This window comes from Suricata suricatta, chromosome 2 (assembly GCF_006229205.1).
Source record: "Suricata suricatta isolate VVHF042 chromosome 2, meerkat_22Aug2017_6uvM2_HiC, whole genome shotgun sequence".
NCBI classification, from domain to species: domain Eukaryota; kingdom Metazoa; phylum Chordata; class Mammalia; order Carnivora; family Herpestidae; genus Suricata; species Suricata suricatta.
The window spans coordinates 162,238,486-162,257,412 of record NC_043701.1 but is presented as its reverse complement, the minus strand read 5'-3'; the positions used below and the strand labels follow the sequence as shown (position 1 = coordinate 162,257,412).

Below are 18,927 nucleotides of genomic sequence, written 5' to 3'. Positions count from 1 at the left end.
CTTAGGGCTTCAGCAGATCCCCAGCTAGCTCTTTGACTGCCACTGCACGCGAAATGTCTGTCCCCAACCACACCCCTACTGCCAGCAGATGATCCCAGATAAAGTCCCCAAAGGGGACCTTTCTCTTTAGCAAATGAACAGCCAATTACCATTCATTTTGGGATGGAATTTTTAAAAATAATTCCTGCCCTTCCCCTCTATACAGTTTCTAATGATTTATCCTGGCACCTACCTCCTATGGCAGAAATGCACAGAAACATGCAAATACACACACACATCCTTTGAGAGACTTTCTAAATCCCTAAGCATAATAACCCAAATATTGCATTGCTTTGGAAACCTAAACTCAGATTTATCAGAGGCTGCTCCTGCTAACAGTTAGCCATCCTGGGTTCAGAAACCCAGCTTGTGCTCCCAGGAGAGGGTCCGTTCACACTCCCCTTGCGGGGGGCTGCATGGTCAAAGCCTGCCTTAGTTGCTTTGTCCTAGGCTTGCAAATGCTCTTTCTAGCCTGCCCCGTATGCCACAGGCTGACTCTTGCTTTTCAGCCACATCCTGAACCTGCTACTGACAAAGTAGGCTGCCCAGACCCTTGCTGTCTGCAAGGGGAGTCTTGGGGCGGTGGACCCCTGGGAGGAAGTGACAAGACAGTATTCCACAGCTCTTGCCTGGAGCACGTGTGCAATCATCCTTTCCACGAGCAGCATGCTCCTGGGGTGCCGGTGTGTTCTGTGCAGCACCCAAACTGCCTAATAGCTGCACAGGCCCTTGGTCATTTCAAATCCCTTCCCTTTAAGTGTACTCCAAGCAGGCCAAGAAGCGAGATTGAGTACTTCTCCACAACCTAGGAAAGGGTATTTATTTTACTATCATCAACAATGTGGCAAGATCTGGGGACTCAGTGTTAAACTAAGCTTGGAGTGCTAGGAAGAGGAGGAGGGCTCACAGGTCTACGAGATTAAACCCCACACACAGAACCAGTAAACACTCCAAACCACGAATCAAGCCATGTATAATGTAAGACATCATGTCCCACAAAGTCTTGGGAGAATGAACCCAGGGGTCAAGGAGTCACAGGAGTCTCACCATGAGGATAGATTTTCCTACCATTCACCGAGCAAATATTTACCTGGCAAGTGCCGAGCCCTTACGTGGATAATCCCATTACTCTTCAACAACCCCATGAAATAGACACAGTGGTCCCATTTGACAGATAAGAAACTGATGCTCAGAGAGGCTACGCAACAGAATTTAATGAGTGGCAGAGCTAGGATGTGATCTCAGAATGTCTGACTGACATTCTGACCCCACACTGGTACACTACCTCTTTACACAAAGAAGAATTTTTATCTGAACTTTGCCAGAGAAAAGACTGATTGAAAAAAATAAAACAGAAAACAAACAAACAAAACCAGGCTGCTCTGAGGAAGGCTGAGAGAGTGGAGGGAACAGTATTTGCAAAGGCTCGAGAGCTCTGACAAGCCAGATGGGAGCAAAATGTTTGAAAAAAAACCAATGTCCAGGCTTCCAGTGATTCACAGAGGAAGATGAATGGGAAATGAATCTTCTGGGTGGGTACAGTGTTCTGTGTGGGAGGGAAAAGGAGGGAGGGGCTGGAGGCTAATCAACAAGAACCCCCTTGAGCTGGATATTTGGTGATTTGTGAAGACTTTAGATAACAAACAGAAACAGGCTGACATAAACCACCCCAGAGTCAAGCTTGGTTCTGAAGGCAAAGGAGCACATTCCCCTTGTATCATGAAGGCCATTGACTTTGACAAAGGAAATGTGGACCAAGCAAGGCATGAATGTGAGGAATCAAAGGAGAGAGACACCCACACATACACCTGCCACCAAAGCTCCAAAGAGCCATGTGGAGGGCACACACAGAAGAAACAGTCCAGCTTGGACCTTATAATTCAGATGTAAGCCCCTTGAACGTTCAACCACTGCTTTGTCTGAGATCAGAGCGATTTAGAGCTAGAAGGAACTTCGAGTAAGTCACCCTCTCCCTCGGCCCCCACCAGCATGCCAGCTGTCCCAGTCACCCACCCTACACCCAACCACATCAGGATGTCACTGGGCTAGGTCCAGATGGGCTCCAGTTCAGAACCACTAAGGACGGGAGCTTCACAGGACCTCGTCTGGTCATGGATTTGGATGTTAACCTCACGTATGACAATGAGGCTCTTTCAAACTATGTTTCTCTTTTTCTACATGGCAGGACATAGAGAACAGCTTTCACCTTAAATCTGTGAGTTTGACATGCTTTTATAAGATATACACGGATTGTTAAAAGCGGTTATCTCTGCCACATGAGATGGTGGAAGAATTCCTATTGTCATTGTTGCATTTTTTAAAAACCCTAATATATTATTTCTGCCCTCCCTGCAATAAAAACATGGTATTTTAATAGCTCCTTGTGGAGCATTATTTAATTGCCTCTCTTCTCCAGGCTAAATCCTTGTACTTTTATCCAGAAGTTGACAGTTGATTCCTCTGAGGGGCAGACGGGTAACATAAAGAAGGAGGACGTGAAGAGCAGCGCAGGTGACCCCAGCAAACTGCAGAGAGCATGCCGGGCCGAAAAGCATTCACATCCCAAACTGGGCTGTGGGCCACCAGCCTGCAACCTCTCCCCACGAGCACTTTCCTCCTCCTCTCTTTCCTGGTTTTGCAAGTTCTCTAAATTAGTATGTAGAGCCCCAAAGAGAACATCTCTGGTTTTGTTCACCAGAGACATGCCATTATCTGTTATGTCAACAGCAATTTTGGTCTCACGCCAAATACTTGCCAGCACAGAGGATTTATACCTTACAAAAAAGTCTAATCGGTCCCCAAGTCCCAAGAGAGGCCACAGGGGCCAAGCACAGATCCCAGGAAAATATGACTCGCAGACTTGGCTCTGCTCTGGCTCGGGTGCCATGGCAACAGGGCACCCCATCTTGAGTGGACTGCTCCTGTCATGCGGTGCCTAATTCGGCAGACCGGGCCACCTCACCAGAGCAGGCTTGCTTGCGTCCAACTGGCTCAGAGTCACACTGGTAGCTATTGACATGAGTCAAAATCCACCCAGAGGCAGCAGATGGCCAGGCAAGGCTCAGACGTGGGGAGAAAAGGGGCTGGTCGGGCTGAGTCGGAGGCGGGGGTGGCAGACAGCTCAGTGGGCACTCACACGTCACAGCATCGCCCCCACCACTGCCTGGTCTTTGGCCATGGCTGGGATGCTAAGAAGAGGTATGGCGTGAACACAGCTAAAATGATCACAGGCTGATTCCTAGACCTGGAGATCAAATAGCATCGGACAGCCCCGTCCCATACCTATGGGGTAAGTGCTAGAACCTGCCAGGCTCAGGTTCCTGCTGGCACTCCTGGTCATCTTCCAGGATAGCTTTACCCTTGGTCGTGAGCAGTGCCAGACAGAGCCAGTCGAGGTGCCATTTGACAAGCGTTCCCACTGCCAGAGAACCAGTTCCAAAGCACGAAGTTTACAGCCTCCACCAAGATGAGTGGAATGACCGGGGGCTCCTGTGTTTTTGTCATCTCTAGCCCCCACATGGCCCAGGGCTTGGTGCACAGCAGGCAACCAGAAGCATCTGTTGGGACAAAGTGAAAGTGTGTGTGACGCAAATCCAACCAAGTGACCTTTGCCTGTGACTGGGTTTGGGGCGTGTTTATTTTTTCAAGGCAGGATGTCGGCTATAGAACATTTCGTGAGCCATCCTGAGCCCTTACAGCACCGGTGACATTCTGACGTAGTCAATCCAAGGGAACAACGGGTGTTTCATTTCCTGCTTTGGGGTTTTTTTAGTCATGAGACCCTCAGTGTCTCCAAGGCCCACGCCTAAGTGTGAACAAGAATGATACACATGCATGCCCATGTGGACAGCAGCTTTCAGTTGCCAAATGGAGAATATTAGACCTGGAGTGTTTTCTTCTTCTTCTTCTCTAGCTTTCCCCTCTCCAGGGAGGTCGTGGAGGGGAGCCAATCTGGAGTGACGGACATCATTGATGGGCATCATTGATGAACATCATTGAACCTCCACATCATCCTGAGCATCAATGATCTGGAGGCCAAACTGGGCCAACGGCCAAGGATCCAGGAGGCACACAGGCTCCCAAAATGTGCTTGGACATTGGCACTGGGCACTCGAGATTTCTAGAGAATCATCAGAAGGTACAGGCCAGTAGAGTCCTACAAACAGATATCAGAAAGAATACATTTTCTGTCTCCACGTTTATTGAGAACTCCAAAGAAAACAGAGATTGACCCACAAAAACAGTCCCTGATGTGGAGTCACGATATGCTTGAGAATTCAGGATGGTGAAGGGGGAGACTGAGACTCAGCAAGTTAGCCCAAAGTCAAAAGCATCAGGGTTGTTCTGAAAATAAAGATTCAAGAAGCCCAGGAAAATGTTCCTATCTATGAGAAGAGCGCACACAGTGGGGTCCTGCTTCATGGCTGCCGTCCAGAGCTGGAGAGCTGGCATGTGGTTCAAACAGCTGCAGGACAGGAAAGAAGGTTAGCTTGTCTGAAAGGGAAGCCATGGGGAAAGGTGGCAGGCGTAGCTTTTTAGATAGACAAGATACAAAAGATTGGTTTGTTTGGGCAATAAAGTTATCCTAGTTACCTTATTATCAACTGATCATGATCATCAACTGGAGGAAAAGCTCATTGGGGGAACAGCTGTGAATGTTTGGAATTAGAGAAGTTGTTGTTGCTTTTCCACAACATAGTTAAAAGGCTTGTGGACTGATTGCTCTGGGGAAATACGGTGTCTGGGCTTCACTGTTATGAACAAAGAGACACCGCCCCCGTTCCCCTCCCCGCAAAAGAAACATTCTTCTGTCATAGTTAGATTTTACTTTAGGGAGTTTGAGAAAAATAAAGACAAGTCATTTCCAAAAACACTTTTTAAAAATCAGTAAAACCATCATCAGACCTTGAAATAATTAGTGGAGCTGACCAAGACCTTTCCAAGATGGATCGGGAAGTTTAGGTCTATGATATGGAAGTGATTTGCCCAGAAAAGTATCATTGGTGAGTGGGAAATCTAGGAGGAGGTGAGGGGTCCCGATCTATGGTTCAGTAGTCCATCTCCGGAGGAGACAGGTTTGGGTAATGTTTATTTTGAAACATAGGGTTTTTTTATGTTTTTTATTTATTTTTGAGAGACAGAGAGAGACAGCGTGAGCAGGGGAGGGTCAGAGAGAGAGAGAGAGAGAAATACAGAATCTGAAGCAGGCTCCAGGCTCTGAGCTAGCTGTCAGCACAGAGCCCGACGTGGGGCTCAAACCCACATACTGTGAGGTCATGACCTGAGCCGAAGCCGGCAGCTCAACCGACTGAGCCACCGGGCGCTCCTTGAGACGTAGTTTAAAATATCTAAATAGGGGCGCCTGGGTGGCTCAGTCGGTTGAGCGTCCGGCTTAGGCTCAGGTCATGATCTCATGATTTTGGGTTCAAGCCCCACATCAGGCTCTGTGCTGACAGCTAGCTCAGAGCCTGGAGCCTGCCTCGGATTCTGTATCTCCCTCTCTCTCTGACCCTCCCCTGCTCGTGCTGCCTCTCTCAAAAATAAATAAAAAACATTAAAAAAATTTTTAATTAAAAAAATAAAATATCTAAATATATTTTATGTTATCTGCCTTTGGAGATAGCCAAAGTGGGAGGTGTGGGAGAGCACAGCTAAGTAGGTTTGAGCCCTCGCATTGTGAGGGTACAGGTGTACTTCTGCCGTGGCAGGACCGGTTCCCCAATGCCAGAATTGTCCGGCACCCGCCCTGTGCCTGGCTGGGAATACAGCAGGTGCCAATACAAGTTCAATGTCTCTGAGCCTCAGAACAAAGCACATGTTCTGGCTGGGGACCCCTACACAGCCTCCCCGAGTCCACTGGGCAATTCCTTCTATTTTAAACAGCCCTCACTTTCCATGCTGTGTGGCTGGTCATTCTGCTTGTCACCCCGCGCAGCCCCACAGTCAAACGTCTTACTTGGCTATTCCGTACACGTCCAGCCGCTCAAACCAGGGCCAAAAGAGGTAGTCAATCATGGATATACAGTCTCCACCAAAGAAGACGGTGTTCTGATAGCCAAGAATCTAGAAGTTTCAACAGAACAAAAGCAAGTTAATTAACCTGCTGACATATTTACAGACGCTAAATACAAACATCAAATTGACTCCCAAAGAGACAGAACCAAGGCTCTGATTCTCCTTCCAGTTTGTTAGGCAGTGAGTCCTCCCTTTTCCTGAGGTTTCCTCCACTTTAGGGTCAAACTCCCAGCCACACACAGCTCTTCCCCTGCTTTCCACACTGGAGCAATGGTGTGGCTCATCTGACTCGGGAATCTGGAGGAAAACCCAGGCTGAGGGAGCCCGGCTCCACCCTCTTAGCCTAGAACACATTCCTCCGTTCCTCTGAGTGCTAAACTTTCCATGGATGAGCTCAGTTCCTGGAGACGGGGCCCTGCCCCAAGCCAGCACTGCCCATTACTGGGAGGGAGGGGACCACACAAGGAACCCGCCTCCCCCATTCTCCAGGATGCACTTTATCTGTAAGTAAGGGAATACTGTAGTCTCCATATGTCTTCCTCTTTAGACTTATTTCTCAATCAATTCATAACTAAAGCAGGAAAGAGCAAATGGTCTTCAGTGGACTCCCTGAAATCCCAACACTGATTTTACATCATAGTTTCTTTTTTTATTTGAGCTCTTTGAACTGTACACTTCAAACTGTACACTCATCACTATCAACTTTTTATATTAAAATAGAATTTCTCATTTCCCAATGGGACAAATTTACCCAGATAGGTAGACTATAAAGCAAACAGATAACCTCTTAACACATAGATAACCAAAAGCCAGTTTAAAAGAAAAAATTACTTGAAAATTTTAAAAGCAAAAATGTTTAGCAGAGGTTATTTTTAAGCCAGGTCTTTCCAAAGAGGAAAGTGTGTTGCCAGTTACCTAGGCAAATCGAGCAAACAACTCTCTGACCCATATAGCCCATAACCAACTACATACTCCCCGACCACAGATCCAGATTCCTACATCTTTTAGGTACATTCCTACATTCCTATCTCTACCACTCAGGCTTGATTTTCATACTCCAGATCAGCTTATGGATTCTATGATGTAGTCGAGGGTTGTCATTAAGAAGGTGAGCTGGTCCTATCCTAGGCTCTACCTCCTATTCAACATGGAACGCGGGGCAACTTGCCTCAATTTTCTCACCTGTAAAATGGTGGTAAGTTCCTCAGAGGTTATGGTGAGGAGTTATGTAATCATGCATGAATAAACAAGCTCATATGATGACAAAGCATAGAGATGTCCAAAGTCTACATCGACAGAAAGCAGATCTACCTATGATAGATCAATGGGATCCCCTGACCTGCTACTCTTCTCAGAGGAGAAAGCAAATCTCATTGCCCTAAAGTCTAGTTTTCATTATCCCCCAATATGGCAAAGAGGAGTTTATGTGACTGATGTCCTGGAAGTCTGGAAAAATGTTAGGTAGCATCACCTTGTTCAAGAAAACAAACAGGATAGAACTAAAACTGTAGAATCTGGCCAGTGAAAACTCAAGACAGAGGCCATTTTAAGGCGTAAGGAAAACAGATCTGACTTACAGCAGAAAAGAACAAATTGTTCTGTTTTCATGGGTTCCAGACAGCACCAAAGCTTCTTTATGGTCAGGAATAGAGTGTAATTACCCAAACTTTTGCCTCTGGCTTTGAAACATATACCTCCAGCTTATTGTTGGCCTTGATGGCACAAATCAGAACCAAATGTAAATCAATCAACCCTGGAACAACACTGTAGAATCAATCCTCGAACATCTGTATAATTTGGTGCTCTTGGCAAAGTCCTTGCCAAAACAAATTATATGGACATTTATTGGAACCTTTGATAGGTTCTTTGGTAAAGTGATATTTTGAAAATGAATAACCACTTACTAATTGATATTGATTTTGTATATATTTTTAAGCTTTTTATTTACTCAAAGTAGGAGTATGTCTTTGATATACATGATGTTACAGATATAATTATTCTTATATAAACACTCAAAGTAATTCAAGCCCTCTCAAAGTACTTGATACAGTCAAATGAGCATATAGATGAAATAGATGAGGTATTACTTATTCCCACTCCCAAAATACATATACACATTCCCTCAGGCTTCCTCCCTTCCTTCCTTCCTTCCTTCCTTCCTTCTTCTTTTTATTTTCTTAAGTTGGCTTCACTCCCAGCCCAGAGCCCAACATGGAGCCTGGGTTCAGGACCCTGAGATAGCTGAGATCAAGAGTGACACTTAACCGACCAAGCTACCCAGGCGCCTTTCCCTTGGGAGATCTTAACTCTAAGTGTAACATCAAAATTCCTTGGAGTTCTTGACACAGCTGCTGATTTCTGACCCCTGCCTCAGACAGGCATTTCTCCCCCAGGTTTCTCACAGAGAAAGTCTAAAAATCCCAAGAGAGGGGCACCTGGGTGGCTCAGTTTGTTGAGCGTCTGACTTCCGCTCAGGTCATGATCTTGCAATTCTTGAGTTAGAGCCTTGTGTCAGCCTCTGAGCTGGAGGCTGCTTCAGATTCTGTGTCTCCCTCTCTCTCTGCTCCTCTTCTGTTAGCACTCTGTCTGTCTGTCTCTCTTTCTCTCTCTCTCTCAAAAATAAATAAACCTTAAAAAAATTTTTAATTATAGAAGTCCCAAGAGAAAAGCCATCTTCCTATAAAGTAGCACCAAGTGCTGGCTTCTTTCCAGACACATGCCAGTGATGTAGGAGAACATCCTGGCCAGCCCTCCTTACAGGTTTATTGAAACTTTTAAGACCCTCAGTAAGAGAGCTCCCTTCCATGCAAACCTGATACATTACACAAAGGATTAGAGATGCAGTGTAAAAACAAAATGCATGCAATTAAAAAACATGGAAGGGGCGCCTGGGTGGCTCAGTCGGTTAAGCATTCGCCTTCAGCTCAGGTCATGATCTCACGGTTTGTGAGTTTGAGCCCCATGTTGGGCTCTGTGCTGACAACTCAGAGCCTGGTGCCTGATTCGGATTCTGTGTCTCCCTCTCTCTCTGCCCCACCCCTGCTCCCGCTCTGTCTTTCTCCTTCAAAATAAACATTAAAAAAAATTTTAACACGAAAAATAATAAAACACTAAGATCAGAAAATAAAGTTAGAACAGAAGGTCAAAACAAGGAAGGAAAATGACATCAAGATATCAAGCCCAGGGTCCTGCAGAGTTCCTTAAATCTTTGAATCTGACTTGAGTTTCCTGGTTGCTGAGGAGGAGAGGAAAACATGCCTGGCCAGCCGATTCTTGCCTCTCATGTGGAAGCACAAAGAGACTCTCACTTTTCAGAGGAGGAAATTCGGTCCCAAGGAGGTGGAGCTCTCTGGGTAGTGCAGGGGCTAAGACAAAAACAGCAGTCTCCTTATACTCATATTAGAGTCAGCCCTTGTGTTGTTGAACAGCAAATATTGTATGAGAACTGTAATCACAGTCTCTTGTGAATTCTTTGTTTGTTCCTTAAAATTTTTATTATTTTTAGTGTTTTTTATTTATTTTTGAGAGACAGAGAGAGACAGCGTGAACAGAGGAGGGTCAGAGAGAGGGAGACGCAGAATCTGAAGCAGGCTCCAGGCTCTGAGCTAGCTGTCAGCACAGAACCCGATGCAGGGCCCAAACCCACGGACCGTGAGATCATGACCTGAGCTGAAGCTGGACGCTTAACAGACTGAGCCACCCAGGTGCCCCTGTTTGTTCTTTAAATTTAAATATCAGCAGAAAGCTTAGAATCAGCAAACTCTGAAAGCCTCCGCCCCTCTAAAGCCAAGGCTGGCCCCGCTGTGAGCTTCCCTGTGAGAACTTCCTCCCCAGTCCCGTTTTCTCTCTCTTTCAAACAGGGGCTCTGCCAGAACACCTACCCCACTGGGTGAGACACAATCACAGTAAAAAAAAAAAAAAATTATCAAAATTCTCTCCTGGGGCATGTGGCTGGCTCAGTAGGTACAGCACGTGACTCTTGATTTCAGGGTTGTGAGTTCGAGCCCCACACTGGGTGTAGATTACTTAAAAAATAAAATCTTTACAAAATTCTCTCCCTCTTGTTCTAGTCCACTGAGAATAAGAATTCTAGGGGCGCCTGGGTGGTTCAGTCGGTTGAGCGTCCAACTTTGGCTCAGGTCATGATCTCACAGTTCGTGGGTTTGAGCCCCGTGTCAGGCTCTGTGCTGACAGCTCAGAGCCTGGAACCTGCTTCAGATTCTGTGTCTCCCTCTCTCTCTGACCCTCCCCTGCTCACGCTGTCTCTCTCTCAAAAATGTAAAAAATATTTTTTTTTAAAAAAGGATAGAATTCTATTCAAAAGAGGGCCTTTGTTCAACATAACTAAGATACTTCTCCTGTGTTCTCAGCTTAAATTTAGTCCCTTGCCTAGAGTCAATTAGCTCCTCTGACAGATTTTAGGAGAGTCGGAAGTAAAACAGGATAGTAGGATAGGCAGCACACGAATAGTCATCTCCAGTGGCTTAGCCTCCCTGTGTCTTATCGTCACAAACGGAATAGGAGGCTGTGCTGTCCCTCAGCCCCACGTAGCCGTGGTTATGCTAACATACATTTTTAAAACTCTGTTTTGAGTTCTTTAGGTCACCCACCTGCCACATACGATGACACTGGCCAATCTCCATGCTGAACAGCTTCTCTCACAACAGAATCCCTCACTTTCAGAACTGCTGTCTGTGATGTGCCAAGCAAGGTAAAATAGCCTGCTTACAGAAGGGGCTTTTGTTCCCAGGCCCCAGACATCGCCCTCCCAACCCCCAGCCACAGATGGGCAGTGGAGGGAAGTGAGGCTCCAGCTTCTAGCTCTACACTTCCCCAAAAGTCTCAACACATCTCCAATCCAAGCTTAAGAACTAGGATATCTGGGGAAAAGACATTTGATGTCCTGGAATATTCAAAACAAAACAAAAACCTACTTTTAAAATCTTCTGTTTTCCAGTTCACTGAAAATTAACTACATAGCCTTCCCCTGCTTTGGGATGTCGAAAGCTATAAGGAGACAGCATGCAAATAAAGAAGGCGGGGCCGTTGGGTCCAGGGCTTCCAGCCCCTCAATGTGAAAAAGCCCGGATGAAAGGGCTCCTAGTCCTTGGCGAGGGCCTCAAGGGCTCCCCCACGAGGACCCAAAAGAGGTTCGCTCTAGAGCGCGAGTGGGAGGAAGAAGCACGGAGCACCCCCTTGTGGCCATCGATGGTAAGGCGCCCTGGCCTTTGCTTGCCCAGGAAGTTTACCAAGGAGGTAAAAGAAATCTGTAAGGTTTTTGTGAGAGAAGCAAGATCTTAAAGAGATGCAAATCCCAGACCTCCTCAAACTAGACACTAAAAAGCTTCCATCTATAATCTTGGGTGGTGAATCTTGGATCGGCTTCACTGTGCTTAACTTTAGGAGGTCGCTGCCCTGCACCACTGTCATTGCCTCCAAAGACGGCAGAAAGCGCAGTGGCTTGGGGAGCGCCGCTGGAGTACAAAGAAAGCGTTTCTTGAAGGAAACCGTTCCAGAGAAGCAGAACCTCGCTCCCCTCCCGCTCCAAAAGGACCAAAACCACTTGCCAATACATCAGCAAAGCAGGCCCTTCTCCAGAAGTAGCAGAAAAGTATGACTCGGGGGAAGAAATCTCTGAGTCTATAAAAGGTAAGAGAACGTTCTCAGGTGCTGCCTGGGTGGCTCAGTCGGTGAAGCCTGTACTTCGGCTCCTGTCATTCTGTCACTGCCCATGAGTTCGAGTTCAGGGCCACGCTGGGCTCTGTGCTGACAGTTCGGAGCCTGGAGTCTGCTTCGGATACTGTGTCTCCCTCTCTCTCTGCTCCTCCCCAACTCGAGCTCTGTCTGTCTCTCAATCTCTCTAAAATAAATAAACATTAAGAGAGAGAGAAAGATCTTTAGATTTCAAATTTCTGGTCCCTGTTACCCTGAAGCACTACTGAGGCAGAGCCAGCGAGAATGATCCAATTCTCTGTCAAATGAACCAAGGATATAAAACAAACTCAAGGTTCATATAAACCCATTTCTCCTCTGGAAAAAAGCCTCAGAAGTAGGTTCTGAGGCAGAACACACTCCCTCAGCTGCTGCTCAGCAATTATGACCTGGAGTCCCCTATGAAGATTCAGAATGCAATTTGTCAACATTTGGGGATTAAAGGACCAGCCTGAGAATTCTATGTTGGGCTCAATTCTTTGGTCAACATGTATGTGTATGATAGTAGGGGGGGGAAGCTAGTAGGCCAATGCTTGACAAGTCAAATACCTTTAAAGTGATGGATGGTGGTGGGTGGAAAAATAAATAAATATTTTTCATTTCCCCTGAAGGGGAAGATGACTTCCTACTTGCAAAAGCTGCACAAGAAATCACAACAGGAAAGGCCTATAGCCTGTTATATTTCTTTTTTAAATACATACTTTACTATTTTTATTTATTTTTGAGAGAGAGCGAGCACGAGCAGGGAAGGAGCAGAGAGAGAGGGACACAGAGGATCTGACGCAGGTTCTGAACCGACAGCAGAGGGCCTGATGCAGGAGCTTAAACTCACAAACTGTGAGATCATGACCTGAGCCCAAGTCAGATACTTAACCAACCGAGCCATCGAAGCACCCCTATATTTCTTTTTTTTAATTTTATTTATTTTATTTTTGAGAAAGAGAGAGAGAGAGAGAGAGAGAGAGAGAGAGAGAGAGAATTCCAAGCAGGTTCCATGCTGTCAGCACAGAGCCTGACATGGGGCTCAATCTCAGGAACCATGAGATCATGACCTGAGCCTAAATCAAGAGTCACACACTTAACCGACTGAGCCACCCAGGTGCCTCTAACTGTTCTATTTCTACATGTACAAAAAAGATAAGCCAAACTAAAATTTAGAACAAAAGAAAACCAAAAAAAAAGTGTTTTAAAAACAGGCAAATATCCTTAATATAAGGAACTCTTTAAAAGGAACTTTTACAAATCAACAAGGAACATCGGAAGATCTTGATAGACGAGTAACAGACCATTTTCACAAACGAAACACAAAGAGATGGCCTACTGTAGGGGGAAGTCTTGCACTTTACTAGCAATCAAAGAAATAACAAAATTAAGCCAACAACGAAAAACTGTTGCTTCTCTCCAGAGCAGCCAAATATCATCTTTAATGAAATCTCCCAACAGTGGAAAGGGGAAAGTGCAAAGACAATTTTTATCTACTGCTGTTGCGGGGCAAACAGCACGAGTCTTAGGGGAATCAATTTAGCAACACACTGCTCCAGCCTCTAAATGTTCATACCCTTTGATCTGGTAATTCCATTCCTGGAAGTTTGGCCTAAGGACATATTCTAAAGTAGAGAAAATTTTTTCTATGCAAAAAAGAAAAGCTGCTGTTTCTTGCAGCACCGTTCAAAATGGTAAACGACTAGAAACAATCTCCTAATGAGTGTGCTGGATAAATAAGTATGGTTTACAAATATGGCAAATTATGTAGAATAAAAGTGATTTTTTTCTATTTGTAAAGATTATACATGTAGTAGAGAAATACATTCTCATTATTTAAAAAAAAAACAGCAGTACTATTTTTTAAATGTTTATTTTTTAGAGACAGACAGACAGAGACAGAGAGCACGAGTAGGGGAGGGACAGAGAGAGAGGGAAACACAGAATCTGAAGCAGGGTCCAGGCTCTGTCTGAGCTGTCAGCACAGAGCCTGACGCAGGGCTTGAACTCATGAACTTTGAGACCATGACCTGAGCTATATTTGGACACTCAAATTACTGAGCTACCCAAGTGCCCCCCAAAAAGAAAGCAGTATACATGGTAAAGACCTACCCTCCCCTGTCCCTGCTCGTACCCAGTTTTCTTTCCCCTCCCAATTCTAAGCACTTTCCCAGCAGCAGCCTCTATTGGGGGTGTGATATCTATCTCTATAGGCATTTTTCTGGACATTTATTTACATGCATAGGTACACATATGTACATTTGTTTTCTCCTACAAAAATGGGATCATGCCATGTGTGTTACTGTGTAATTCACTTAAGTTTCTAGGCAATTTTTTCATGGCAGTACACATGGATCTACTTCATTCATTTTAAACTGTTGGGGCGCCTGGGTGGCTCAGTAGGTTAAGCATCCGACTTCAGCTCAGTTCATGGTCTTGTGGTCTGACTTCGGCTCAGGTCATGATCTTGCAGTTCACAGGTTCGAGCCCCCCATCAGGCTCTGTGCTGACAGCTCAGAGGCTTGAGCTTCCTTCAGATTCTGTGTCTCCCTCTCTCTCGGCCCCTCCTGCACTCATGCTGTCTCCCTGTCTGTTTCTCTCAAAAATAAATTTAAAAACATCTAAAAAATAAACTGCTATACAGAATACCACAAGATGAACATAATTTTTTATTTAAAAAATTTTTTAACATTTATTTATTTTTGAGGGAGAAAGCACAAGTGGGGGAGGGGCAGAGAGAGGGAGACAGAGAATCCAAAGCAGGCTCAGTGCTGTCAGCACAGAGCCTGATATGGGGCTTGAACTCACGAACTGTGGGATCATGACCTGAGCCAAAATCAAGAGTCAGCTGCTCAATTGACTGAACCACCCAGGCATCGCAAGATGAACATAATTTATCTAACCATTCCCTGTCTAATGTACATTAAGCTTTATAAATTTTCACCCTCACAAATAATGCTTCTTTAATAAATGCTCTTACACATATAAACAGGCATTCTAATGTTTATAAAATATGGGAAGATCTTTACATCATAATGAAAACCTAGTTCTGTATACAGTACAACTTCAACTACACAAAAATACATATAGCAGAAAAGGAAAGAAAAAAAAACCCAAAATAATACCAATAGTTGTTTCTGTGTAAAGGGCTTATAGATTATTTTTCTTCATTTCTATATATTTCTGTATTTTCCAAATTCTCCCTAATGAACAGTATTACTTTATAATTGAAGAAGAGGAAAATTAATTTCTAAATGATAGGAATAATTATTATTCTGACTTACATGACGGTAGGTGGTATAGTAGAGCAGAAGGCTATTAACTGACATACAGCAAATAGTAGTTTACATAGAAAGCTGCTGAATTGGACAGTGAATGAGTTACCAAAGTAGCAACAGCACATAAACCACTCACTCAGCCCTTGTGAATAAAGGATAATCAGTTTCCTAGAGTGGAAGGATGGTGGTTACAACTGAAATTAATGTTAGTAGACATGCTAAATCTGTTAGCAAACCCAAAAGAATTTACAACATATGTCCAACACAAGAATGTGTACATAAATGCTCACAGCAGCATTATTTGTAATAGTTGGAAAGAGGAAACAACCCGTGTCCATTAACTGATGGATACCCAAAATATGATATCTCTGTACAGTGCAATACTGTTCAGCCATAAAAAGGAATAAAGGATGAACCTTGAAAACATTATGTTAAGGAAAAGAAGCTCATGAAAGGCTAACATTCTATGTTTCCACTTATATGAAATGTCCAGAACAGGTAAATCCATAAAGACAACAAGTGAATTAGTGGTTGCCGATGGCTGGGAAGGTTTTGAAGAAATGGAAGCTAATACTAATGACTAAGGAGTTCCTTTTTGAGATGATGAAATGTTCTAGAATAAGTAGTGGTGATGGCTGCACAACTCTGTAAATATACTAAAAGCCACTGAACTGTACACTTGAAAAGGGTGAATTTATGGTATGTGAATTATATCTCAATAAAGCTGCTAGAAAAAATAGTAACAATTAGTTTGTAGACATGTTAAATTGTTGATAACAAAAATAAATTTAGCTTATAAATTGTTTGCCATATATAAAAGGCTACAGAAAATTATTTTCAGCGAGCAATTAACCAGATACAAAATATCTTTCCTTCATGTCCTGGTGACATTAAAGGGTCAACAATTAAGCAGCGTATTATTTCATTATTGAAATTAAGAAAAATTAAAGAAAAATGGCAACACTTAACCAAGAAGTAAAATCTGATTGGGCACAAATGTATTCATTCTGGAGAGGAGAAAACACATTAAAACTTAAGGTTATGGGAGGAATTTTGCATCAAGAAAATACTTAACCAGAGATGTTCTTGGGTGATGTAAATACCGCTTATACAAATCTGACCTCATGTAAACCACTGAAAACAAGGCATGTAATTAAATTTGGCGACATGGGAAACTCCGCGTGGAGACATCACAAGGCAGGCTGGGGGATACGAAGATTTAAAAACATGGGGTGCCTAGGTGGCTCAGTCAGCTGAGTGTCCGACTTTGGCTCTGGTGATCTCAAGGTTTGTGACTTGGAGCATCAGGCTAGCTGCTGTCAGCGCAGAACCCACTTCAGACCCTCTGTGCCCCTCACTCTCTGCCCCTTCCCTGCTCGTTCTCTCTCACTCTCTTTCTCCCTCTCACAAATAAATAAACATATGTTTAAAAAAATTAAAAACAACATGAAGTGTCCTGTGGCCCCCGAAGGCTAAAGGCCTCAAGTTACCAGGCAGGTTGTCACTCCCTCCATGTTTTCCAGACTCATCTGTTACCACCCTTCTCATTCCCTTGTATTGAGTTCCACTGATGACTGGCAAGAGATCAAGCAACAGCCAGAATACAGAATTCATAAGTACAGAAATGCTGAATCAGAACAAAATTCCAAAGCATCAGAGACACCTGTCAGAAACCTGTCTTTCACTGCCTTTGGACTTGAGCTGACTATTTCCACAGTGAAAATATTCAGAACAAAGGCACTGGCCAAAAAAAAAAAGAACCTCTGAAAGTTTTGCCAAAGATAAAATGAAGGCAGGCTGGAGCGCTATTCTGATACAGTGAAGTCCATCACTAACATGAAAAAGAGAATAAAGCTACAAAGATGTGTCCCACTGAGGCTGATTCAGTGACGCCTAGAAACTCAGTTTGAAACCAGAAAGTGTGGGTAGAGAAGAGCATCCCTGTCATTTAAAAATTCATACAAATGTTTGGAACAGGAAAGCAAGTGGGGAGTCTGCCGGTTTGATCATGAACGCAGCAGTAATGTATCTCAAAGAATTGTAAACATATTACAGAAAAATGTGGCTAAATAACAAGCACAATGAATCTTTGATTTTGATGAAACTTTTTTTAGAGAAAAAATTTTAAAGTCAGGGCATTTACTTCAAAAAGAGAAACTGTCACAGCGTAAGTGGTAAATTGAACCTTTTGCTTGAGGATCACATGGCCGGAGATTATGTGTTGGTATCTTGTCTTACTTACTCAGAAAGACCATGTATATTTAGTATATTTGCAGCTCACACAAAATCCTGATGATAGAAAACCATGCAAAAAAGTTGCACAAGTCAGGGAACATTCTCTATCAAAATTATTCTGACAAATTCCAATTTCACTAGAATCTCCTAGACTCAATATACTGGTATTAAGAGTGGACCAAATAATTCAAGCTATGTGGGCATGTTTCAGGTTCTGATATTGTCTACACTGTACTTATAAGTCTTGCTAACAATGGGACAAACACCATATTCAAATCTGCTAGAACAATGCTGAATATTCAGTGGTCCTTAAATACCATCAGTATTTTAGTAAATATTTAAACCTCAGCTAGTTTAACAAATTATTCCTAGGACTCAGCTGCTGAAGATAAAGAGGAAATGTGTTATTCAGTGATGTGCAGGAGCTGACCAATCACCAAAGACACCTCTTTTCAGCCCTGAGCTTAGAGACACAACAACGGTAGGTCGTATCAGCGTTTGGTGGGCGTATTTACATCCCTGAAGTCAGAAAATGCTATATAAATCAGAGCATCTTCTTCTTTCAGAGAGTTCTTTCTTATAGATAATTATTTATCATCCATAAATACTGCAATTGTACAAATCTAAGATAGGCAGCTGGAAGTGTAAATAAATTTAATCTGCTTCTACTTGACAAAGGTCAAATGGAAGGGAATTAATAATCAGCCTTCCCTGAAGGGGATAAACATAGCATTCTCTGGCTGCCAACAGAGTTACAACTCCCACCCCCACCCCCATAAAGGGAACATGTCAGATTCTAGAACAAAGATAAAGGAAGTCATAGAATCACCTTCCAGATTATTCTAGGGCTAAGGGGTAAGTAGCTATATTCCTGCCAGGTTAGGGAAGGATCTGCTGGCAGAGTTTGCCCCTTGCCTACCCATAGCCACTCTCCCCTCTTTCTTAATTACAGAACTCTGATCTATTCGGGGCATCCCCAGCTAAAAGATGACATTTCCCAGCTGCCCCTGCCCATAGTTCTCCCACAACAACTACGTTCTGGCCAATGAGATTTAAGGAGCCATTGAGTAGGGATTCCAGGAAAGCCTTTTAAAGGGAGATGGCCGTTTGTCATTTTTCCCCCCTCTGTTCTCCTTTCTGCTACCTGGAACTTGGATGTGATGGCTGCAGTTCCAGCATCTATCTTGTCATTTTTGAGGATGAAAGACTCATACAAAAGATGACAAACCAGATGGAAAGGGAGCTTCGGTCCCTAATAACTTTATAAAGAAGCCATCAAAATAGCCCTGAACTGCACTACCTCTGGCTTTTTTACGAGAGAGAATAAACCCTTATAAGTTTACCATAGTAGGGTCCCTTTTGCTAGCACCAAACAAAATCCTTAATAAATATAAACCTTAGCTTCACTGGCAGAAGGTACAAAAGTCGTGCAGAGGTAAAGAATGTGGTGACTCAGGGAAAGGAAGAAACTCATCACATGTCCTTCTCCCTCCCTTGCCAGATTTTCAAGAATAGTTCTAGAACAGGTTAGTGGGGGGTGGGGGGCAAACACCCACAAGTTAAAACCGGATGACTGTACTTGAGCTTATCAACGTCTGGCAGAAAGAATAAGTCTGTGAAAGCAGGGGGGTTATCAGAGTGACCAGGCTAGGGACCCAGCATTGCT

The 18,927-nt window shown here is 43.9% G+C and overlaps 2 protein-coding genes across 3 annotated transcripts in view; one reads left to right on the top strand and one right to left on the bottom strand.

Annotated features, from left to right (window-relative positions):
- ITPRIP (inositol 1,4,5-trisphosphate receptor interacting protein) overlaps positions 1 to 5,180 on the top strand; it is a 34,492-nt gene extending 29,312 nt beyond the window's left edge. Inside the window, exon 6 of the transcript XR_003905720.1 lies at positions 3,953 to 5,180. The gene's annotated coding sequence lies outside the window, so the exon portion shown is untranslated. The remainder of the gene's footprint in view (positions 1 to 3,952) is intronic.
- GSTO2 (glutathione S-transferase omega 2) overlaps positions 4,219 to 18,927 on the bottom strand; it is a 25,791-nt gene continuing 11,082 nt past the window's right edge. For both annotated transcript variants that reach the window (XM_029932548.1, XM_029932549.1), the window contains exons 6-7: positions 5,996 to 6,102; positions 4,219 to 4,504 (exon numbers count right to left, since the gene is read on the bottom strand). In XM_029932548.1, coding sequence (XP_029788408.1) covers positions 4,345 to 4,504; positions 5,996 to 6,102 — 267 coding nt within the window. In that variant the 3' untranslated portion in view covers positions 4,219 to 4,344. The remainder of the gene's footprint in view (positions 4,505 to 5,995; positions 6,103 to 18,927) is intronic.